General features: G+C 46.1%; 1 protein-coding gene across 1 annotated transcript in view; it reads right to left on the bottom strand.

Moving 5' to 3' along the window:
• Positions 1 to 8,207: 8,207 nt before the first annotated feature.
• LOC140724673 (scavenger receptor cysteine-rich domain-containing group B protein-like) overlaps positions 8,208 to 25,597 on the bottom strand; it is a 50,415-nt gene continuing 33,025 nt past the window's right edge. The window contains exons 7-11 of the mRNA XM_073039098.1: positions 24,691 to 24,948; positions 23,056 to 23,187; positions 19,878 to 19,964; positions 19,714 to 19,792; positions 8,208 to 8,433 (exon numbers count right to left, since the gene is read on the bottom strand). Coding sequence (XP_072895199.1) covers positions 8,208 to 8,433; positions 19,714 to 19,792; positions 19,878 to 19,964; positions 23,056 to 23,187; positions 24,691 to 24,948 — 782 coding nt within the window. The remainder of the gene's footprint in view (positions 8,434 to 19,713; positions 19,793 to 19,877; positions 19,965 to 23,055; positions 23,188 to 24,690; positions 24,949 to 25,597) is intronic.

Consider the following 25,597-nt stretch of genomic DNA (forward strand, 5'->3'; position numbering starts at 1 on the left):
GCACCACATCCCCACGTAAGGACCACCACTACACGCACGAGCTCGCAGGCTTCCACCCGACAAGCTCCACCTCGTAAAGGAATATTTCCGTAAGATGGAAGAGATGGGTATCGTACGTCGCTCAGACAGCCCGTGGGTATTCCCGCTGCATATGGTTCCCAAGTCCGCCGGAGGATGGAGGCCCTGCGGTGAATGCAGAAGGCTCAACGACGCCACAACCGCCGACAGATACCCGGTATCTCACATTCAGGACTTCACGGCGAACCTGCACAGAGAGACCATCTTCTCGAAAATTGACCTGGTCAAGGGATACAATCAGATCCCAGTGCACCCCGACGACGTGCCCAAGACAGCCCTTATCACCAAGTTCAGCTCGTTCGAATTCCTGAGGATGCCTTTTGGTCTCAAGAATGCAGAACAAACTTTTAAGAGTCCTGGAGATGCCAGGGTCCCTACCTTTGTCCCGCAGCCTCATTAATACCGCTGCTGCAGTTTCTTCCGAACCTGGGGCCTCTGGTCCGAACACGCTAGAATGAAAGGCCTCATCCTGAGAGCCGATGCGGCGGAGGCTGAGGAATTGAGAGAAGGGGATAGCATTTTTGCAGGAGACAGGGTGGGAGGAGGAATAGTCTAGAGAATATCTGCTCTCAGGATGAAGCCTTTCATTCTAGAACAATGGAGATGTCTTCCTTTTTTAAAGAAATGGGCTTCCCTTAGTCCACTATCAACTCTGCCCTCCATCGTGTCTCCCGTATTTCACGCACCTCTGCCCATACCCCCGCCAGCCCACCAAGGATAGAGTCCCCTGGTTCTCACCTATCACCCTACCAGCCTACAGATCCAACGGAAAATCCTTCGTAACTTCCGCCACCTCCTACAGGATCACACCACCAGACACATCTTCCCCTCCTCCTCCACTCTCGGCTTTCCACAGGGATCGCTTCCTACACTACTCCCTTGTCCATTCATCCCCTCCAGCCCTCTGCACCGACCTCCCTCCAGGCACTTATCCCTGCAAACGGGAGGAGTTTGCCCCCACTTGCCCCCACATTTTTCCCTCACCACCATCCTAGGCCCCAGACAGTCCTTTCAGGTGAAGCACCACTTCACCTGCGAGCCAACTGGGGTGATATACTGTATCCGGTGCTCCCGATGTGGCCATTGATCCATTGGGGAGACCCGCCGTTTCACCGAACACCGGCGCTCAGTCCTCCAGCAGTCGTGTGATCTCCCTGTGGCCACACACATCAATTCCACAGACCACTCGCACTCCGATATGTCTGTCCATGGCCTTTTCTATCGTTAAGATGAGGCCACAGGCAGGTTGATGGAGCAATACCTTATCTCCCGCCTAGGTAGCCTCCTACCTGCCGGCATGAACATTCAACTCACAGACCTCCGTTGATACCCCTGACCCCCCTTACACCATCTCTATCTATAATTATAGTCTGCTTCTCTTTCTCTTTCTCCCCTCCCCCAATTTAACTCCCCCCAGCCCTACATTTCTTTCACTTTTATTTGCCCATCTTTCTCCGCCGAATCCGGGAACTCTGTCTGACCAGCCCAGACAACCTGTGGTGGTGTCGCCTGACCCGTCAAAAACACGTCCGCTGAGAGAGTCGCACGTACCTGAACCACAACCATACGCCGTAGGTCTGGGAAAGTGCCGGTCTTTTCGACTGCAGTGCTCCTTGGTCTTCGAGCAGCAGCCATCAACGTACGCCACGGACAGATCAACAATAGCTTACATTATGGGGATGTTGCGAGGAAGTGCCTTAGCATGAGCCACCGCGATTTAGGATAATCAGACAGTGACCCGCTCTTCCTTCCCCACCTTCATCTCAGAAATAAGGAAGCTTTTTGATCATCCCATCTGCGGTAAAAATGCCGCTAAGTGTCTATTCACCCTCTGTCTAGGCTCACGCAGTGTTGCCGAATACTCGGTGGAGTTCCAGACGCTAGCGGCCGACTCGGGCTGGAATGATGAGGCACTCCAGGAGGTGTTCCGCCAAGACCTCTGTGACAAGATAAAGTACGAGTTGGTGTTAGGAATGACACTAACAGCCTGGATTCAGTGATCTCCCTAGTCACCAGGCTGGACGTCCGACTCCGAGAACGTCGGAGAGAGAGAACTGGTCGTCCCACTCCTTTGGCCACCCCACGGCACGCTTTACCATCTACTCCCAGACCTAACCTCTCTTCTCCTCTTGTTCCTAGAACAGAACCTGGCCTGGCCGTTTCCACCGCCCGGGAGAGGAATCAATGCAGCAGGGACAGAGCCGTCTTCCTCCTGCAGAGCGACTCCGGAGATTCAGAGCAGGGAATTGTTTCTATTGCGGTCAGTCTGGCCATCTTCGTGCTACCTCTTCCATTCGGCCAAAAGGGAGGGTTCACCAGTAGTAAGGGAACCCTGGTGAGTCAGACAACATTCCCTTCTGTCCCCCAATTAAGGATGCAGATCCAAGCTACTGTAAGCTACAACCAACTGTCCCTGCCCTTCTCTGCCTTGATAGACACCGGTGCTGAGGAGAATCTTTTGAGTGAAAACATAGCATCCCAGGCCAGAATTGCTCGGGAGCCGTTGAAAACCCCTCTGGAAGCCAGGGCACTGGACGAAACACTTCTGGCCCGTGTCACTCACTGCACACCACCACTAGATTTGGTTCTCTCTGTGAACCGTGGGGCACAGGCACAGTTTAAGTTTATTTCCTCTCCTCAACTTCCTATAGTTCTTGGGTTACCCCTGGTTAAACCGCCATAATCCTTACATTGATTGATCCACCGGGAGGAAAGCCAGCTGGAGTCAGCTTTGTCACTCCACTTGTCTACAGTCGGCCCTTTTCACTGTAAGAACCACCACGACCACATGTGCCGTTGAATCCCCCCCCCCCCCCGACTTGTCTAGGGTTCCAGTGGAGACTACTACGATCTGGGACAAGTGTTTAGTTAACAACGCTCTCTTTCCCTGCCTCCACACCGACCATACGATTCTGCTATCGACCTTCTCCCCAGAGCTCCACTACCCACCAGTCGGCTGTATAACATGTCCCTGCCAGAGCGGGAAGCAATTGAGGGTTACATCACTGAATCTCTCGCGGTGGGCACTATCCGTCCCTCATCTTTACTGGTGGACGCAGATTTATTTTCTGCAAGGAAGAAGGATGGTTCGTTCTGTCCTTGCATCGACTACCGCGGCCTAAGTCATATAACCGCAAAGAACAAGTACCCACTGCCTCTTATAAGTTCTGCGTTCGGACCACTTCACGGAGCCACCATCTTCTCGAAGTTTGACCTACGAAGCGCCTACCATTTGGACCGCATAAGGGAGGAGGACGAGTGGCAGACGACATTCAATACCCCTTTAGGTCACTTCGAGTACTTGATCATACCTTCTGGCCTCACCAAATATCTCGCAGTTTTTTAAGCTTTGATTAATGACGTACGAAGAGACTTTATTAACCGTTTTGTATTAGTTCACCTGGATGACATCCCAATCTTTTCCAGCAGTCCCCAGCAAAACGTTCATCATTTCCGTCAAGTCCTGCAGAGGCTGGGGGAGAATAAATTATTCGTAAAGGCGGAGAAATGCGAATTGCACGTCCCCTCGGTCAGTTTCCTAGGTTATATCATCGAGATCAGACAGGTGAGCGCTGATCCCGAGAAGATCCAGGCTGAGGCGAAGTGGCCCAAACCCACGGACCGCAAGCAACTCCAACGGTTCCTGGGGTTTGCGAACTTTTATCGCCGGTTTATCGGAAACTACAGTCAGGTGGCGGCACCCCGTAACCGACTTACCTGACCTGCCACACCTTTCTTTTGGAACTCCGAGTCGGACTCAGCATTCGCGGAAATATACAGGCGTTTCACGTCTGCCCCCGTTCTGATTCAACCGGACCCCTCCTGTCAATTCATTCTGGAGGTTGACCCCTCCGACTCCGGGTTGGGAGCGGTAGCTACCCAACGTTCGGACCCGGATCAGAAACTACATCCCTGTGCCTTCTTCTCTCGCCAACTCTCTCCCACTGAAAGGAATTACGACGTGGGGAACCGGGAGCTACTGGCGGTCAAACTGGCGTTGTAAGAATGGAGGCACCATATGGAGGGGCGGAACACCCGTTCATCGTCTGGACAGACCACGAGAACCTTGAATATATCCAGACCGCTAAACGCCTGAATTCCCGCCAGGCCTAGTGGGCATTATTTTTTGGCCAGTTCAGGTTTACCCTCACTCATCTTACGGGGTCCAAGAACGGGAAGTCCGATGCTCTGTCCCGTTAATACGTTTCAGAGGATGACCTTCCCAACCCCGAGACCATCCTTCCACCACCCTGTGTAATGGCTGTCCTCACCTGGAAGATCGAGTCCAGAAACAAAGAGGCCCAACGGACTCAACCCGACCCAGGCATCGGACATCCGATTCGGCTCTTTGTACCCGATTCTGTTCGATCGCAGGTTCTCCAGTGGGGGAACACATCTCGTTTCGCCGGCAATCCCGGAATCGATCGGACTCTGATCCCCCTGAAGAGACATTTCTGGTGGCCCTCCATGGACACTGACACCCGTTCCTATGTCTTTGCATGTTCTGTCTGCGCCCGTGTAAATGCTTGCCATCGGCCACCTGCGGGATTACTTCGTCCCCTACCTGTCCCTGGCCGTTCCTGGTGACACATCGCTCTAGACTTCATCAACAGTCTACCACCCTCACATGGAAACACTGCCGTACTGACTGTGGTGGACCGTTTCTCCAAGTCGATGCATTTTGTAGCCCTCCCTAAGCTACCATCCGTGCAGGAGACCGCAAACTTTCTCGTCACCCACGTTTTCCGACTTCACGGAAACCCTTCGGATATTGTCCTTGACCCACGACCTCAATTCATTTCGCGAGTCTGGAGATCTTTTTGCCGAGCCCTTGGTGCCTCAGTTAACCTGTCGTCCGGGTTTCACCCACAGACGAACGGGCAAACGGAGCAGGTCAATCAGGAGTTGGAACCCGTCTACCTGGAGTAACCAACTCGTATGGGTAGAATACGTCCACAACTCTCTGGTGAGCACCGCTAATGTAAAATCTCCTTTTGCAAGCTGTATTGGTTATCAACCCCCGCCGTTTTCTGCTCAGGAAGAGGAAATTGCAGTGCCGTCAGTCCAGACCCGTATACAGATCTTCCGAAAAATCTGGGAAGACACAAGCACGGCCCTGCTTCGCTCAGCCAACCGTAACCGAAAAATTGCCTACTGCCATCGTACCCCTGCTCCTGAATATCGACCTGGGCAGTTGGTGTGCTCTAGTCTAGAAATATTCCCACGGCAATCCTGCTCAATCCACCTACCTCTATGAAGATCGGTCCTACATTACACGTATCCCAGTTAAAACCTGTTTCTGTCAGCCCCTTGTTCCCTCCGACCGAACCCTCTCCACCCCTTCACATTATCGGCTACCATACGGCGTACACCGTCCGGCGGTTATTGGACGCCCGCAATCGGGGCAGGCGTCTCTAGTACCCGGTGCGGACCGGAGGAACGTTCCTGGATTCCCCGCTCCTTCATCCTGCGCCCTTCTCTGATCCATCGGAACCATCCAGACAAGCCAGGAGGATCGCCTGGAAGCTCCCGTTGGGGGATACGGGGGGGGAGGGGGTTGTTACTGTCATGGTCCCGTCTAGCTACTCCCCATCTTGCTCCTGTCTCCTTGATTGTGTCTTAATTCCCGTCGTTTCATTCCCAATCGCTGCTCGTTCAATTAATTACAGTACAACTGGTTCCCCTCAAGGAATATAGGATTTGATGAGCCACATCATAGACATGGGTCGCCAGTTCGTTGGTCGATTCCAGGGAGTGTTAACCTCGTTTCCTGATCCCTTACGACTGTTAGTTCTAAGCTCCGCTCCTTTCCCTAGATATTCTACGAAAACTTCCCTGGTTATCCGTTCCATGTTCGCAACATTTCGAGCCTGTCTCCGTGCCTGTGTCCTGTTCGTGGGTTCGTCCCCAGCCACTCCCTTGCAACAGCAACAGATGTTGTCCTTGACTAGACTCTGAAATGATATGCTTATCACTGAGGCGTGTGCTTTGAATGCCAGCCGTTCAGATGGGTTACGTTGGTCTTTTTAGGTATAGGGACAATGGTGGATATTTGGAAGTAGGGGTCAATGTACACTGAAAGAAGGAGAGATTGAAATGTCTGCTAACACACCTGTCAGTTGTGCCGCGCCCTGGGATGTCGTCCGGTCCCGCAGCTTTGCGACTGTCCACTCGTTGGAAACACCTGCGTACCTTCGCCTCAGAGATGACCAAGTTGCTTCGGCGGCTCTGTGTTGCTGACATCGAACTGAGCGTATAAAAGAACATTATCGAACGAACAGGCAAAACTCTACCTAGCCGGTCTTTTTTTACTCTTAACAACCGTATTGCATATCTTGGGATTTTGACTTAACTTCCCTGCTGTATATTTTTCATGTCAGCTTTGCGTTCTAAAAAGTTCCATTCTGTGGGAACAATCAATTACGGCAGCACACAGAGCTAGTGCTAGGTTAAATAAAGATACAGTGCATAGTTGCAGATATGTAGTACAGAGACAAACTCAGGTATAAGGACGCAAGGTCAAGTATCCAAATTATTCTACTAGGAAATCGTTCAGTAGTCGTATGATAGCATAATCGAGGCTGCCCTGGAATCGAGGTGTACGTAGAGAGATGACGAGCTTCTGTGCTCAGTTCTCTGCATGTTCTGGGAGTAAGGGGAAAAGCTGTTCTATAGCCAGCAGTGATGCATCCGGATTCGGTAGTATATCGACAAAAAAAAAAATATGATGGACAGCGTCTATAGGCCAATTATTTTTAGTTTCCCGAGGGCCCTGGTGATCCCATTCTCGGTTGTCGTGCCAAAGTTTTTAGACCAGAACAGACTGTTTGTGATGTTGACTCCTAACCTGAAACTTTCGCCCCCACCCCCAACAGATTTCAGCAAGGTTCTTGTCACCGGAGTCATGTGCCCATTCTTGCCCTGAAGGCACTGAAAGTTGCAAGGCTTATTCCACTAATGAAAATTGAAGCAAAATATGCATTATGTCCTGCCATATTTCGTCCGACAATAACACACGCTTCATCTTTATGCCCCGATTGCTTCTGTCCTCATTCTATTCATCCTCCTGTTATTTGCGTATGTGTAGAACTCCTTAGGCTTTTCCTATTCCTCCTCGTCAAGCCGTTCTTATGTCCGTGTCGGGAACGGGGACAGGAATGGACCCAAGTTCAGGACGCAGGTACTGAAGTACTAGGGGTAGGACAGGAGGGGGATGCCATGGCACGCAAGGGGTAATGCTGGGGTTCAGACAGACAGAGCTCTTAGTCGGGCAGGCAGAGAATGATCCCAGAGTTCAGGCAGACAGTGTAGGATCCCAGAGTTCAGGCAGGCAGAGCAGGATCCCAGAGTTCAGGCAGGCAGAGCAGGATCCCAGAGTTCCGGCGAGGCAGGCGGAGCAGGCAGACAGAGCAGGATTCCAGAGTCAGGCGAGGCAGGAAGATCCCAGAGTTCAGGCAGAAGGCGGGGTCTTGTGGTACATGGCTGGTCTTGTGGTACATGACACCCCCGTAATATGTCCCGGGTACGGTCACCTCCTAGGCGGAAACACGAAGTCCTGGGCAAGACGCGGAACCCTAGGTGGTTGCGGGGCACAATCCCAGAGAAAGCGGGGGGAGGTGAAGGAGCAGAACACCACGCCGGGCAGCAGCAGTCCCGCCGGACCTGCCCGAAGGAGACAACGGATAGGAAAGGGCAGAACGCCCAGCCGGACAGCGGCAGTCCGGTCGGACGTGCCCGACGGAGGGAATGGGGTAGAACGGGGACTAGATCCAGGGTGACCAGCACGACAGCCATGATCCCCAGGTAACTCGGGAGAGGCAGGCAGAGAGCGCGACAGCGCGAGCAATGCAAAACGGGCGGAGCAGCGGGACCAGCGTATGCGAGAAAAAGCAGGGGATCAAGACCAACCTGGACAGAACAAATACAGAGCAGGTCCGAACCTGGGCAGCGTAAACAGGATGTGGAGCAGATCAGAACCCGGGCAGGGTAAACAGGATACGGAGCAGAGTACGGAGCCGGCAGAGAGCAGGAGACATAGCAGGATACGGAACAAAACGACCACCCGCCTCGTCTCAGTCCCAAGGCCCCTTATAAACACCTGCAGCTGAATTCGCCTCAGGTGTGCCTGCTTAAGCCAGTAGGATGAAGGGTGACGGGAGGGCCAGCTGCAAGACCCGGAGTCCGAGTCTGCTGACTGGATCAAGACCCAGAACGCGGGTTCCGGACTGGACCGGACCCCGACAGTCCGTTTCCAGCTCCCCCGGATCCCGTTTCAAAATCTTTCCCGGGTACATGATACATTTCAAAAGTCTTGTCTGAACTTTGATTCCAAAATCTGAAGTATAACCCTGTCTCCTTCCAAAAAAACAAAATACTCCATCAGTCTTCTTCGCTATGTCACTTCGCCCTATCATCCTTTTCCAACTTCAATGGGACAATACAGTCCATAACATCCTAAAAGTTTCCCTAAACAAACTCTACATTTTTATTGTATAATCTCCTCAGAACTAATGTTCCACTATACGGAAGTTCCTGCTTAATAGCATCATAATTCGCCTTCCCCTATTAAAATACTTTGCAAACTATCAGTTCCTATTCACACCTAGATTGAGGAATTATGGTCACTGTCTCCAGAATGCTTGCCTACAGAGATATATGTCATCCATCCAGGTTCATTGCCGAGTACTTGGGCCAGTATGGCTTCTCCACTAACAAGCTTGTCAGCATATTTTGTCAGTAATCCTTCCTGGACATGCTTAACATTCTCTGCCCCATCGAAACGTCTCGCACCAAGGAGGCACCAATCAATAGGGAAGATGACGTATCCCACGACAATCCTGCTTGGGTGCACATTTCCAAATTCTGTCTACTGTTCTGCTTCTTAGTGCACCTGTTGCTCCGGCGATAAGGTTGCTATAGAACTCTGCTACTAAACACACCCTTCCCATTCCTGCTTCCCACTGTTCTAGTCCTCTGAGATATTTCCCCTTGTGCCCGTTGATTAGTCATAGATGCGCGCAGTGGCCGTTTTATGAGGTGCACATGTACACCTTCACGTTAATGCAAATATCTAATCAGCCAGACGCGGCAGCTGCACAAATCATAAAATTCGGTGGCTCATTTCTTTCTCAGATTAAATATCCGAATGTGGAAGGTATATGATGCAAGTTACTTTTTACCATGGAATAATTGGTGGTGCCAGGCGTGGTGGTCTGACCGTCTCAGAAACTGCTGATACCCAGGGATTCTCTCTCAGACCAGTGTCTAGAGTTTAGGGTGAATCGTGAGAAAAACAAACGAAAGCCAGTCCCAGTGAGTGAGTGAAAATGCCTTGTAAATGAGAGAGCTTAGACCCAGGGCATTTTGAAAATCCGGACTCCAGCACTATCAACGCGGGTTCCAACGCTCATGGACAGCTTCAAAGCGATTGCGCAGCCACCAACTGCGACTCCAGCCTTGAACTCCAGGCCGGGTCTTCACATGCTGCGATTGTGTCTCCCGTCTCCCCCTCCCCCACCACCACTCTGCAATCCCCTCTCCCTCAGATCCCATCGTCAGTTCCTGGGCCCTCAGATCCCATCGTCAGCTCCTGGGCCCTCAGAGGCTCCATCTTCCTCTCACCCCAACCCTTCCCTCTCCAGTGACACTAACAGCCTCCCTCCCCCCTCTGATCCTATCTCTCATCCGTGCCGGGTCTTTACCATTCCCTCCGAGTTCAACTCTCTGAGGCAGAGCGCTCTGTCCTCATTAAGGGCCTCACCTTTTTCCCCCTTCGCCCACACCTCAGTGAGTTCTGCATACACCATGACGCTGAACTCTTTTTCCGCCGGTTCCGGCTCCGAGCTTACTTCTTTATCAAGGACTCTCCTACACCCGCCGATGACCCCTTCTCCCGTCTTCAACCCTCCTCCCCTTCATGGACACCCCGCTCTGGTCTTCTACCTGCTCTGGATCTCTTTATTGCTAATTGCCGACGGGACATCAAACGTCTTGATTTCACCACACCTTGTTCCAATTCCAGCCTCTCTCCTTGAAAACGCTCTGCTCTCCGCTCCCTCCACACCAATCCCAACCTCACTATAAAACCTGCTCATAAGGGGGGAGCTGTTGTTTTCTGGCGGACTGACCTCTACCTGGCCGAGGCACAGCGACAACTCTCCGATACCTCCTCTTATTTACTCCTTGATCATGACCCCACGAAGGAGCACCAGGCCATTGTCTCGTATACCATCACCAACCTTATTAGCTCTGGGGATCTCCCATCCACTGCCACCAACCTCATAGTTCCCACACCCCGCACTTCCTATTTCTACCTCCTACCCAAGATCCACAAACCTGCCTGTCCAGGTAGACCTATTGTCTCAGCTTGCTCCTGCCCCACTGAACTCATTTTTGCATAACTTGACACTGTCTTATCCCCTCTTGTTCAATCCCTTCTCACTTATGTTCGTGATACTTGTCATGCTTTGAATTTTTTCAATGATTTTAAGTTCCCTGGCCCCACCGTCTTATTTTCAACATGGACGTCCATTCCCTATATACCTCCATTCCCCACCGAGATGGTCTCGAATCTCTTCGGTTTTTTTTGGATTCCAGACCTAACCACTTCCCCTCTACCACCACTCACCTCCGTCCAGCGGAATTAGTTCTTACTCTCAATAATTTCTCCTTTGGCTCCTCCCTCTTTCTCCAAACCAAGGGTGTAGCCATAGGCACTCGTATGGGTTCCAGTTATACCTGCCTTTTTGTTGGCTTTGAGGAACAGTCCATGTTCCAAGGCTATACCGGTATCCATCCCCCTCTTTTCCTTCGCTACATCGACGACTGCATTGGTGCTGCCTCTTGCACGCGTGCTGAGCTCGTCGACTTCATTAACTTTGCCTCCAACTTTCACCCTGCCCTCAAATTTACCTGATCCATTTCCGACAGCTCCCTCCCCTTTCGTGATCTTTCAATCTCCAACTCTGGAGACGGCCTATCTACTGATATCTACTATAAGCCTACAGACTCTCACAGCGACCTGGACTATTCCGCTTCCCACCCTGTCTCTTGCAAAAAGGCTCTCCGCTTCTCACAATTCCTCCGTCTCCACCGCATCTGCTCTCAAGATGAGGCTTTTCATTCCGGGACGAAGGAGATGTCTTCCTTTTTTAAACAAAGGGGCTTCCCTTCGTCCACCATCAACTCTGCTCTCAAACGCATCTCTCCCATTTCCTGCACATCTGCCCTCACCCCATCCACACGCCACCCCACTCGGGATAGGGTTCCCCTTGTCCTTACCTACCACCCCACCAGCCTCCAGGTCCAACATATAATTCTCCGTAACCTCCGCCACCTCCAATGGGATCCCACTACCAAACATATTTTTCCCTCTGCCACTCTTTCTGCTTTTCACAGGGATCGCTCACTACCTGACTCCCTTGTCCACATGTCCCCCCCCCCCCATCCCTTCCCACCGATCTCCCTCCTGGCACATATCCTTGTAAATGGAACAAGTGCTACACCTGTTCCTCCCTCACCACCATTCAGGGCCCCAGACAGTCCTTCCCGGTGAGGCGACACTTCACCTGTGAGTTGGCTGGTGTGGTATATTGCGTCCGGTGCTCCCGGTGTGGCTTTTTATATATTGCCGAGACCCGAAGCAGACCGAGAGACCGTTTCGCTGAACACCTACTCTCGGTCCGCCAGAAAAAGCAGGATCTCCCAATGGCCACACATTTTAATCCCACGTCCCATTCCCATTCTGATATGTCTATCCATGGCCTCCTCTATTGTCAAAATGAATCCAAACTCAGGTTGGAGGAACAACACCTTATATACCGGCTGGGTAGTCTCCAACCTGATGGCATGAACATTGACTTCTCTAACCTCCGTTAATGCCCCTCCTCCACTTCTTACCCCATCCCTGACATATTTAGTTGCTTGCCTGTTCTCCATCTCACTCTGGTGCTCCCCCCTCCTTTCTTTCTCCTGAGGCCTCCCGTCCCATGATCCTTTCCCTTCTGCAGCTCTGTATCACTTTCGCCAATCATCATTCCAGCTCTTAGCTTCATCCCACCCCCTCCGGTCTTCTATCATTTCGTATTTCCCCCTCCCCCCACTACTTTCAAATCTCTTATTATCTTTCCTTTCGGTTAGCCCTGACGAAGGGTCTCGGCCCGAAACGTCGACAGCGGTTCTCCGGGAATACTTCAGATACTACACGGTCAGGCACACCCTCCCAAACAGCTTAGAAGAAGCAATCGAATTTGAAGCTTTTAAATATTTCATACTTGGCAATCGCTGCAATCCAGCAAAGAACCTCGCCAATTGGTTAGCGGCATCATTCCTCCTTTAGGGTTCAAAGTTTAATTTGCCACTTCAGAATATGAACTTATAAACCAATTGTACATTTCACTATAATTATTTTAAAACGAAGAAATTCGTTCCTGTTCCACACAGAGTGTTATACTGTATGGCACGTACTTCCGCCATTTTTCCAGGCGAAGATGGAGTACTGTCCTGTATATTTTCCTTAACTTTTTCATGAAGGAAACTTTCTTGGGCACATTTCACAGAATTTACAAAGACTGCAAGATGTAATTGACTGAAGTTAATGATGGGCTAACTTTTTTAAAATTACTCCTTTATTAGAACATATTTTATGTAAAATATTCAAAGATTCAACGACTATCATTTCTTTCATGTTGGGTTTTCTTTCAGCGCACTTAATTATGTGCAAGAACAACCTATCCCTCGTGCATATAGCTTGTGATACATTTGAAACATGCAGAGATCTTTGAAGGAAAGTAGAACCAACAGAAAGTCCAGCTACTTATTTTTATTTTGGATTTATGAAAACCAGTTTCAGATGTGTCGACCTTTATTGATCTCAACGGCAAACTAGTACCACTTAAAAAGAGATAAACATCTGGTTAATAAAACAACAATTGAGTACAGTTCTCAGAAACGTATTACTTGCATATAACTCATAAACATTGGAAATATTTGGCAACGATGTAAGCAAATCAATAACGAAGGAATGACGAATTTATCATCAGTTATTTCACAGATATATTTAACAATTGTCTTCATTAATCAATACTTCAGGTAGGTCGAATTTATATCTTCACATATTTATGACATTACATCAGTGCGATATAATAGTTATCCATTCAATAAAAAGGCAATAGGTGAAAATTACAAACGATATTGCGGCAAATGTATTTAATCGAAACATTGATACGTTAAATGAGGAATAAGAAGAAAATTGTCATCGTTCAATTAATAAATCCTGCCAAGTACAATTTGGTGCGTCAAAAGCAAAAAAAAAAAAAAAGCAAATATTAAACTCATTCGAAAGCTGTTCCACATTTTGTGCCACTGCATTTGTCAAACTGTTCATGGAAGATAGAACATAAAACACGTAAATGCACAGCACATTACAGGACCTTCGGGGCACAATGTTGCGCTGACCATTTAAACTACTCTAGAACTGCCTGAAATTTCACTACCGCATAGCTCCATGTACAAATCCAAGAATCTCTTAAAAGACTGGAGTCATTCAGGAGTTATGTTTTGCTTCACTCTCACGCAAGAATCGCACTGCAAAACGCAGATGAGGTTGATTATTATTTACAATATTACCAGCAAATGAATTTCAAAACATGGAGGTACGAGGCACCATGGTTCCAACAGACCATAAGACGATTAATCTAAGTGATTATAAAAGATCTTCAAGCAGAATTATGCAGTATCGTCATATTCTTCACTGAAAATTCATCAAGCGTCAAAGCGAATTCTGAAAAATGACAGACAATTCATGAGTACATTGCAGAAAATGCTGCCGGAGGATAATAAACAAGGTGGTTAACTGCCATTAAGCAAGAGATTGAACGTGAATTCGGCGTAGTCTGGACAAAATAGTTCAGTACCTCAAGCAATCTAAACTATGCATATATTAAGAATCGGAAATAAGGAACAAAAAACTGGACACAAAAAAGAGAACGTCTGCAAGTACTGGAAATAAAAGCAACACACAGAAAATACTGGAGGAATTCAGCAGTGCAAGTGGCATCTAAAGAAAGAAATAAAGTACAGTCGAAGTTTCTGTCCGAGACCTTTCGGGATGTCTGGTCATCATCGGCAGGCTTGACAGCAATTGTCTAGACAGGAACAAAATTAACCTTTTAAATTGTTAATCCCCAGAATATTCAGCAAAGTAGCATAGCATTTAGCATTACGATATCACAGAGCTAGCGAAATTAGCTCCATATCCGCTGCTGTTTACAAAAATTTTGTTCGTTCTCCCCGGTGTCTGCATTGATTTAGTTCGGGTCTCCAGTTTCCTCGCACAGTCAAAAGAAGTATTGTTTAGTAGGTTAGATGGCTGGTTAAAACCGTCTTGTGATAACGTTAGGGGTTACATAGGTTAGGGATATCATAGCTCCTATCACTTTCTATCTATCTTCCTACACCTCAGCCATTCTTCCCTCTTCCTCTCCAATCCTGCAGAACAGCCTCAGCATGAAAAGTTCATTTCAATAGATGCCTGCGTGACGGGGTTAAACTATGAGACCTTTGCAGCTGCCAAGTGATGAAGGGAGAATTTCCTTGGTCCAGCATTTAAATCCATCAACAACTCGTGTTATAGTAATGCAAATATATTTTTCTGGGTTGGGGAGTTCATGGAGTTAACTGTTACTTCAACGTCCACATTAAGATACCAGTAACAAAAATATCTCAATGAGGGTCACAGTAAATCGCGCAATATTGAAAGAAAACGGGACGCATTGCACGTTCGGTACACTGTATCTATTCTAACGAGATCAGTGCGTAGTAGAAATAATGTGTATTTCGACTGAGATTGCTGAATGGGAGTGAATCGACCCGAAATATTACCTTAGATTTTGTTTGTATAGTTGTGCTTCTTATTTGTTCTTGTAGATGTTATTTGCTAATTAGGTTCGTCGGTATTTGGCTTACTGCTCTTGGAGGCATACTCGATGAGCTGAATGGCCTAATTCTGCTTAGCCGTTAAGACTGATGCATTTTTGGACCCTGGTCAGACCGCACATGGAGTACTTGCCCAGTTCTGGTTGCCTCACTACAGGAAGGATGTGGAAACATTAGAAAGGTTGCAGAGGAAACATTAGAAGGATGTTGCTTGGATTGAGGAGCATGCCTCATGACAATAAGTTGAGTGAACTCGGCTTTTTCTCTTTGGAGCGACCGAGGATGAGAGGTGACCTAATAGAGTTGAACATGATGATGAGAGGCATTCATCGTGTGGATAGTCAGAGGTTTTTATCCAGGGCTGAAATGGCCAGCACGAGAGGACACCCTTTTACGGTGCTTGGAAGTAGATACAGAGGAGATGTCAGGGGTAAGTATATTACTGTGAGCGTGGTGAGTGCGTGGAATGGATTGAGAGCGACCATGTTGTAGGCGGATATGAAAGAGTCTTTTAAGGGACTACTGGATGGAACTTAGCGAAGTATAATCTAAGGTAATTTCTAAGGTAAGGATATGTTCGGCACAGATTTGTGGTGTGAAGGTTTCTATTTTCCGATGTTTCTAGGTATTGTCAAAAGGCATGCTCCCCAAGCCAAGCAACATCTTTCTAAATCTCCTCTGCACCCTTTCTATGGATTCCACATCCTTCCTGTAGTGAGGCAACCAGAACTGAGCCTAATACTCCAGGTACGGTTAGGCCAGAGGTCATATATAGCTGTAAAACTACCTCACGGCTCTTAGACTCAGCCCTCCGATTAGTGAAGGACGTATACTTTAAGCACAGATTCAACCTAAGCAGCAGCTTTGAGTGTCCAATAGACTCTATCCCAAAGATTCCTCTGATGCTCCACACTTCCAAAAGTCCATATTTAATGTTATATTCTGCCATCATAGTTGACCTACCTAAATGAACCGGTTCAAACATATCTGGGTTGAAATCCATCTGCAATTCCTCAGGGCAGTTTTACATCCTATCAATGTCCTGCTGTAACCTCTGTTAGCTCTCCACACTATCCACAACACCCCTAACACTTGTGTCATCAGTACATTTACTAACCCATCCGTCCAGTTCCTGATCCAGGTTATTTATAAAAATCACGAAGAGAAGGGGTCCCAGAACAGATCCCTAAGGCACACAACGGGCCACCGACCTCTATGCAGAATATGACACCTCTACAACCACTCTTTGCCTTCCGTGGACAAGCCAGTTCTGGATCCACAAAGCAATGTCCCCTTGGATCCCATGCCTCCTTACTTTCTCAATAAGCTTTGCATAGGGTACCTTATCAAATGCCTTGTTGAAATCCATGTACACTACGTCTAATGCTCTACGTTCATCGATGTGTTTCGTCATATCCTCCTAAAATTCAATCAGGCTTGTAAGGCACGACCTGCCTTTTAGTATTCCTTATTATATTATGCCTGACTATTCCGAATCATATTATGCCTCTCTAAGTGTTCATAAATCCTTCCTCTCAGGATCATTTCCATCAACTTACAAACCACTCAAGTAAGACTCACTGATCTATAATTTCCTGGGCTATCTCGACGCCCTTTCTTGGAAAAAGGAACAACATCTGCAATCGTCCAGTCCTCCGATATCTCTCCCGTTCCCACTGATGTTGCATAGATCATCGCCAGAGGCTCGGCAATCTCCTCCCTCGTTCCCATAGCAACATGGGGTACATCTCGTCTGGTCCCGGTGACGTATCCAGCACATCCTCTTCCTTAATATCTACATGCTCAAACTTTTCAGTCAGCTACAGATCATCCCTACAAGTGCCAAGATCCTTTTCCGCAGTAAATACTGAAGCAAAGTACTCATTAAGTACCTCTGCTCTACTACGGTTCCATACACACTTTTCAACTGTCTCACTTGATTGGTCCTCTATCTCACGACGTATCCTTTTGCTCTTCATATACTTGTAGAATACCTTGGGGTTTCCTTAATCCTGTCGGCCGAGGACTTCCCATGACCTTTCTTAATTTCATTCTTAAATCCCTTCCTGCTAGACTTATAATCTAGATCTTTATGATTACCTAGTTTTTTGAACATTTCGTAAACTCTTCTCTTCTTCTTGATTAGATTTACAACAGCCTTTATACACCACGGTTCCTGTACACTGCCATCGTTTCACTATCTCACTGGTAGGTACAGTGGAATGAAAATGTTTGGGCACCCCTGGTCAAAATTTCTGTTACTGTGAATAGTTAAGCGAGTGAAAGATTTCCTGATTTCCAAGTGGCATAAAGTTAAAGATGACACATTTCTTTAATAATTTCAGCAATATTATTATTATTTTTTAAAAAAATCATTCTTTTACAATTTCAAAGTAACAAAAATGAAAGAGGGCCCGAAGCAAAAGTTTGGGCACCCTCCATGGTCAGTACTTAGTAACGCCCCCTCTGCTAATTATCACAACTTGTAAACGCTTTCTGTAGTCAGCCAACGGTCTTTCAATTCTTATTTGGGAGATTTTCGCCAAATTCTTCCTTGCAAGAGGCTTCTAGTTCTGTGAGATTCTTGGGCCGTCTTGCATGCACTGCTCTGTTGAGGTCTATCCGCAAAATTTCGATGATTTTTAGGTCGGGGGACTGTGAGGGCCATGTCAAAACTTTCAGCTTGCTCCTCTTGAGGTAGTCCAATGCGGATTTGAGGTGTGTTTATGATCATTATCCTGTTGTAGAAGCCATACTTTTTTCATATACAGCTATTTTTTTTTTACAGACAGTGTGTTGTTTGCTTCCAGAATTTGCTGGTATTTAATTGAAATAATTCGACACGCTACCAGTGAATGACCTGTGCCACTGGATTCAACACAGGCCAAAAGCATGATCGATCCACCCACGTGCTTAACAGTTGGAGAGGTGTTATTTTCATGACATTCTCCACTCTTTCTTCTCCAAACATAGCTTTCCCATTGCGGCCAGAAAGTTCTAGTTTAACTTCATCAGTCCACAGTACTTGTTTCCAAAATGCATCATGCTTGTTTAGATGCTCCTTTGCAAACTTCTGATGTCGAAATGTGTGGTGAGGACGCAGGAAAGGTTTTTTTTTTTTATGACTCTTCCCTGAAGGTCATATCTGTGCAGGTGTCGCTGCTCAGTAGAACAGTGCACCACCACCCCAGAGTCTGCTAAATCTTCCTGAAGGTCTTTTGCAGTCAAATGGTGTTTTGATTTGCCTTTACAGCAATCCTACGAGCATATCTCTCGGAAAGCTTTCTTGGTCTTCCAGATCTGAACTTGACCTCCACCGTTCCTGTTAACTGCCATTTCTTAATTTCATTAGGAACTGAGGAAATGGCGAACGGAAAATAGTTTGTTATCTTCTTATAGACTTCTCCTGCTTTGTGGGCATCATTTATTTTAATTTTCAGAGTGCTAGGCTGATGCATAGAGGAGCCCGTGACTGCTGATTGTTGGGACAAGGGCTGAGGAGTCGGGGTATTTATAAAGCTTTGAATTTTGCATCACCTGGCCGTTCGTAACGATGACTGCGAATAAGCCAAAGATCTAACAAGCTAATAAATGTCTGAAACCTTGGTAAAAGTTATCTGAGAGCTCAAATCTCTTCGGGTACCCAAACTATTGCATGGTGCTCCTTTCCTTTCTTTCACTCTAAAATTGTACAAAACAAAATTAATACACTAATCTTGCTTAAAATATTGAAAAATGTTTCAACTTTAACTTTATGACTTTTGGAGATCAGTTCATCTTCTACTCACTTAACAATTCACAGTAACAAAAATTTTGACCAGAGTGACCCAACTTTTGCACGCCACTGTGTCTATGCAGAATCCTGCGCAAATATCCCTTGAACATTTGACACGTTTCCTCCGTACATTTCTCTGAGAACTTCTGTTTCCAATTTATGCTTCCAAGTTCCTGCCTGATAGTCTCATATTTCCTTTACTCTAATTAAACGCTTTCCTAACATCCCTGATCATATCCCTCGTCAATGATATAGTAAAAGAGATAGAATTGTGATCATTATCTCCAAAATGTTCTCCCACTGTGTGATCTGACAACTGACCAGGTTCATTTCCCAATACCAAATCAAGTACAGCCGCTCGTCTTGTAGGCTTATCTATATATTATGTCGTGACACCTTGCAAAACGCATACCTAACAAGCTCCACTCCATCTAAATCCCTCGCTCTCGGAAGATGCCAATGCATATTGGGGAATTAAAATCTCCCACCAGAACAACCCTGTTATTATTAGACCTATCCAGAATCTGTCTTCCCATCTGCTCCTCGCAGTCCCTGTTACTATTGGGTGCTCTATAAAAAACACCCAGTGGAGTTATTGTCCCCTTCCTGCTCCTAACTTCCAAACACAAAGACTGCATAGACAATGCCTCCAGAACTTCCTCCTTTAGTGCAGACGTGACACTATCTCTGATTAACAGTGTAACGTCTCCAACTCTTTTGACTCCCTCCCTGTTCTCTCTGAAACCCCTAAGGCCTGGCACTCGAAGTAACCATTCCTGCTCCTGAACCATTCAAGTCTCAGTAATGGCCACAACATTATAGTTCCAAGCGCATTGGCCACAACGTCATGAGTACAAGACCATGAATCATTTTTCATTATTCAAATAAAAATATCATCGAGTAAAATTTTGCTGAGCTTACCTTACTCGTTTTCATATTTGTGAGCATTCACATCATCGTCCACGTCATACTCCACACTTTGTGCTGTGATTTGGGATGGCGAATCTGATGAAAGAAAAATCTTGACTTAACATAAAATAATTTACTTACGTTGAATGGTATCTCATGCATCCAGTTTAAATACAATTACCGAGCTCTGGTCCAGTTTCCTGAAAGCCAATCTCGTCATAAAACGGCCCAGGAACCCCAGTTATAGAAGGTTGTGACTTCCTACTGCCTGAAATATGAAAACAGTTAAATTACCAGCTGAATAAAAGCCGATAGAAATGTCAACTGTAATGCTTTCTTTTTTATTACCTCTAGCAACATAGGCTTTGGGGATCTAGGATTTAACACTAATTCATTCTTTGTGGCACTCCTCTCTTCCGTGGATGTTTGCGAAGAAATGTACCTAAATGTATATTAAATGGGACATTAAATGTACCTCTTGAAAGCTTTTGATGATTATTTGACTGTTTATAGTGGAACTGTACAGCCGTTCTGCTTTTCTGTATAAAATATTTACTCAATATATCCAGTGGAGTGACAGAATGAACTCCTGCCTCTATGCTCTGGTTACACTAATGTTTCAAACAGGAAGTACATCTCCAAATTTCTGTTGTTGCGATCCTGCCGAGTGTTCAATATGGTCTTGATATTTGATATAAAGGTGAATAACCTTCGGGACTCACAAAAAACAAAGAATTGATAAATCGCAGTTTCGCACTTCTTTCCCCTGTCCCGCCCACTTACCTTCCTCTTCACTTGTTCTCATCAGTCACCTGTCAAACTGTACACCTTCCCATAGCCCTTACATTTTTTTTTCTTTTCCATTGCAGATGAACGACCTCCGTCGAAACACAGCCTGTTTATTTGTCTCAATAGATGCTGCTTTTCCTGGTGTGTTCATCAAACACTGAGTTTGTTTCTCTGGATTTGCAGCATCATTCGCTATTTCCAAAAGGAGAACTTATGCACTCCATTTAGACTAGCATTTCTGTCTGCACATCACATCCAAATTCTCCAGATTTAAAAAAGTAAGATGACACTCTCAAATGAGGAAGCCTTTAGATGCTGGGAATCCAATTCAAACACACAAAACACTGAGAAACTCAACAGTTCAGGCATTATCTGATGAAAAAAAAATAAACAGAAGACGTTTCGGGCGAGTACCTCTTCAGTCCTGGGAAGGAAGGTGGAAGATGCCGGCATACAAGGATAGAGGAGGTGATAGTTGGAGCCAAATGGGGTGTGAAAGCTCAATGGGTGCAGAAGACAGAACCTGACAGGCGAGCAGAGTGGAGCCTAGAAGAAAGGGAAAGAGGTGGAGACACGGAGCAGGTGAGGAGAAAAAGGTCATAATGGGAATAGAGGAAGTGAGGGAGGGTGCGAAATGTGTCATGGATGGAGAAATCGATATTAATGCCATCAGTTTGGAGAGCAGCAAGACGGAATAGAAGGTGTTACCATTACCGAAGTGCACAACTTCACGTTTCCCCACTTAATAACGCAGTTGACAAATAGCCTTTGACTCACTTAATATAATTCGATTTTATGAATTTATAATATTGTTTTGAAAATGCACTTCGGACCTATTTTTGTTTATGGAAATTAAAAATAAAGCAGCTGGGCATTCCATATCTTCACGGAATACATCTGCATTAGATGAAAAATTATAATGGTCACAGCTAGAGTGGAGAGCCAGGGACTTTATCCCAGGGTGAAAAGGTAAACATGAGGGACCGTAATTTTAAAGTGATTGGAGGAAGGTGTAAGGCTAATATCGGCGGTATGTGGTGAGTGCATGAAACGCCTTGCTTGAGATGGTTGTAGTGGCAGATATACAGTGGCATTTAAGAAATTGCTAAATATAGAGATTGATGACAAATAGTAAGGAAGAACATGGAACAGTACAGCACATTACAGGCCCTTCGGCCCACAATGTTGTGCCGACCCTCAAACTCTGCCTCACATATAACCCCCGACCTTAAATTCCTCCATATACTTGTCTCGTCGTCTCTTAAACTTCAGTAGTGTGTCTGCCTCCACTACTATCTCAGGCAGTGCATTCCACGCACCAACCACTCTGTGAGTGAAAAAACCTTCCTCTGATATCCCCCTTGAACTTCCCTCTCCTTAACTTAAAGCCATGTCCTCCTGTACTGAGCAGTGGTGCCCTGGGGAAGAGGGGCTGGCTGTCCACTCTGTCTATTCCTCTTAATATCTTGCACACCTCTATCATGTCTCCTCTCATCCTCCTTCTCTCCAAAGAGTTTTGCCCTAGCTCCCTTAATCTCTGATCATAATCCATACTTTCTAAACCAGGCAGCGTCCTGGCAAATCTCCTCTGTACCCTTTCCACTGCTTCCACATCCTTCCTATAGTGAGGCCACCAGAACTGGACACAGTACTCCAAGTGTGGCCTAACTAGAATTTTATACAGCTGGATCATTACTTCGGTCTCTTAAACTCTATCCCTCGACTTATGAAAGCTAACACCCCATAATCTTTCTTAGCTACCCTATCTACCTGTGAGGCAACTTTCAGGGATCTGTGGACATGTACCCCCAGATCCCTCTGCTCCTCCGAACTACCAAGTATCTTGCCATTTACTTTGTACTCTGCCTTGGAGTTTGTCCTTCCAAAGTGTACCATCTCACTCTTCTCCGGGTTGAACTCCATCTGCCACTTCTCAGCCCACTTCTGTATCCTATCAATGTCTCTCTGCAATCTTCGACAATCCTCTACATTATCAGAACACCATCAACCTTTGTGTCGTTTGCAAACTTGCCAATCCACCCTTCTACCCCCATGTGTAGGGATGTGTAGGACGGAAATGTTCGATGATGATAATGTAGCTTAAATATTCGGCACAGCATTGTGGACCGAAGGGCTTAAACTGTGATGTAATGTTCTATGTTATATTTTCAACATGTAATATCAGCCACACAGCCTAACGTATTCTTTTCTCGAATAACCTTAATGTTACTTCCCTGAACTCTGCATTTCGTCCACCTTGGCGAACAGATGCATTTCTAGAAACACCTCGGCGTGAGCACCTTACATCAAACAGTACCTTCCAAGCTGCGTTGCTATACCAGCTTGGATTTTCTAGCTCAGTGTGCCAGAGAAAAATGCATTTGCAAGCTACACCTAAAAGCCAAGACCACTTTGCAAGAGTAAATAGACTATTTCCGCCTATTTACGTCTATTTACGCCTTTGTAGACTGCCAATTCATTGAACCCACCATATTATAAGGGATCTATAATATGGATGCCAAATTAGTTCACCACTTTTCAGAGAGACTTATAATAAAAGATTTACCAACCATGCCAGAAGTGTCTTCGTAGTACTTTGACCAGGTAGAGAGAAACGATGACCGAAAGAGAACCAATAATGCAAGGTATAGCGTAAATGAAGGCCCTGAGATAACTGAAAGGAACAGCTTTCGGCTGATAACCTGGGATAAAGAAGATAAACAAAATACAGATGCATTGTGTTAGACGTGACACGGAGGCATAATGGTAAGCACAACGGTGTAATAACGCTAGCGACCAGAGCTCAATTCCCGCCGCTGTCTGTAAAAATATTGTACGTTTGTAGTTTCTCCCTTTCACTGAGTTTCGTTCGGTTGGACTAGTTTTTCCCACCACATTCTGAAGATATTCGGGTTAGTAGGTTAATTGGCCACAGATGTAATTAGGCGGCGCAGATTTACTGAGTCGTAAAGCATGCTGCTGTGTCGTATTTCCATTAAAAGTAAGTAGCACTGAGCATAGCTTTTCCTTCCTTAAAGCATGGATGCGGCAAAAAAAGAAAAAAAAATGATTGGACTTCATTAAGTAACACGAAATTGTTTCGAATTCTGCTCATGAGCTTTGAACATGAGCATTATTAAGTGAGGAGTCAGAGATCATGGTCCTTGCGGAGAGCAATGACATAGGTGGAAAGACTGACGGGATTCTGCAAAGCGAGTTCAGGGAGTTAGATATTAGTTTCAAGTTGTGGTCCTTTAGGATTATGATCTCAGGTTTGCTACAGGTTCCAAGTACGAGTGAGGCCAGAGCTAAGAATAGTACACGCACAGAATGTTTAGTGCTCAGTCAGGACAGAATAGAAAACAGAATAGAATTATTGGTTGAACTGTGAAGTAAGTAATATGGAACTGGAGCGGGTTCAAAGGAGGTTCACGAAATTGATTCCTGGAATAAATCGCTTGTCTTATGAATACAGTTGGATGACTCTGGACCTACATTCTCTATAACCTACAACAATGAGTAGTGACCTAATTGAAATTTATCGCACGGTGAATGGCCTTCATCAAGTGGATGCTCAAAGGATTATTCCTATGCTGAGAGTATCTAACCAGAGTGCACACATTCAAAATAGAGGAGCGTCCTTTTAATGGGAAGATTAAGAGAAATTTCTTAAGCCAGAGATTGGTGAGTCGGTGGAATTTGTTACTGTATTCAGAATGGAGGCCAGATCTTTAATTACAGAGCAAACACGAGGAAATCTGCAGATGCTGGTCCGCCAGAGAAAGCAGGATCTCCCAGTGGCCACACATTAAGTTAGTGTTATGCAAATACGGATCTCCGACAAGCTTCTTCATTTTGTATTTGTTGCTCCAATATTCAGCATCTGCAGATTTTAAATTGCTTTTAGCTGGATGTAAAAAATGGGCTTCAAGGAGATAACGCCCAAAGAAGAATAAAACCTTGCAGAGGAAGAATATTGAATTGAATATATCTGTAGAAATGCAGAAGCAACCGAGGAATGGGACAGACAATTCTGCAAAGGTTAGTGGAGAACACCCATTCACAGACATCGGGGTCTCTTGTAGGGTTGTAGTGCAGAGATATTTCGAGACAATGGGTAAAATTCATAAAATGATCAGCGTAGTTAGATTACTGACCAGAACATATCACCCCAACGTCTTCACTGTGTCCACAGTTATGCTGACCCTTTTCAGAAGATTGGCAATCCCACAGGAAGCTCTCACTCCCTTTGCATTTCATCTCGTCCATCCAAATAGTGCCGTTTCCTTCGGGGAACAGCATCCCTCCAAAAGCCAAGACTGGATCTCCACAGTTTAATTGTCTACAGACTACAACAGCATCCGGACTGTCCCAGGAATCGTCGCACACCGTTCCCCACGTCTCACGAAAGAAAACTTCAACTCTTCCTGAGCAATTACCGAACCCCGCTACGAGCCGAAGATCTGAAAGAAATGCGGCACACATTCATATTCGGAAATTGTCACTTGTACTGGATCAGTTAATGTACCATACAAACTATTTGTGATGAAACGTATGTTTAAATCCTTTGAGATTCGAAACTTTTCCGTTTATATTTGGTCAAATCAATATGGAATCAACATGTTCGGTGGGAGGTATCATCTTTCTATGTGGTTGTCAAAATTTAGATAGGATTTACAATTCAGGTCGATGTTATGCAAAGGCAAGCTGCATTGCGGTAAGTAATATCCTGCATTACACAAATGAGAAGTAACCCTATCACACCGGAATTCAGATCTAAATCTTGTACGCAGCAGGATTTGTACTTGCGTCATTTTGCTCTTTTTATTTAACCATGAATGCAGGTGTGGCAATGGTACTGCCTGGCGCACACTTGCCTGTCGTTCAGCAGTTGAGCCTACCGATTCTTTCCAAATTTCGTCCATCAGCAACTTCTGATTCAATGCCATCAGTAACACATTCCATTGTTTCGTCAAATGTAATTAGAAGCGGGGATGGTTGCGGAGGATTGGCGTATTGCTCATGTGGTTCCATTGTTTTAAAAGGGTTCTAAGAGTAAACCTCGCAATTATCGGCCTGTAAGTTTGACGTCAGTTGTGGGTAAATTAATGG

The sequence above is a fragment of the Hemitrygon akajei genome, chromosome 3 (genome assembly GCF_048418815.1).
Source record: "Hemitrygon akajei chromosome 3, sHemAka1.3, whole genome shotgun sequence".
Classification (NCBI taxonomy): Eukaryota; Metazoa; Chordata; class Chondrichthyes; order Myliobatiformes; family Dasyatidae; genus Hemitrygon; species Hemitrygon akajei.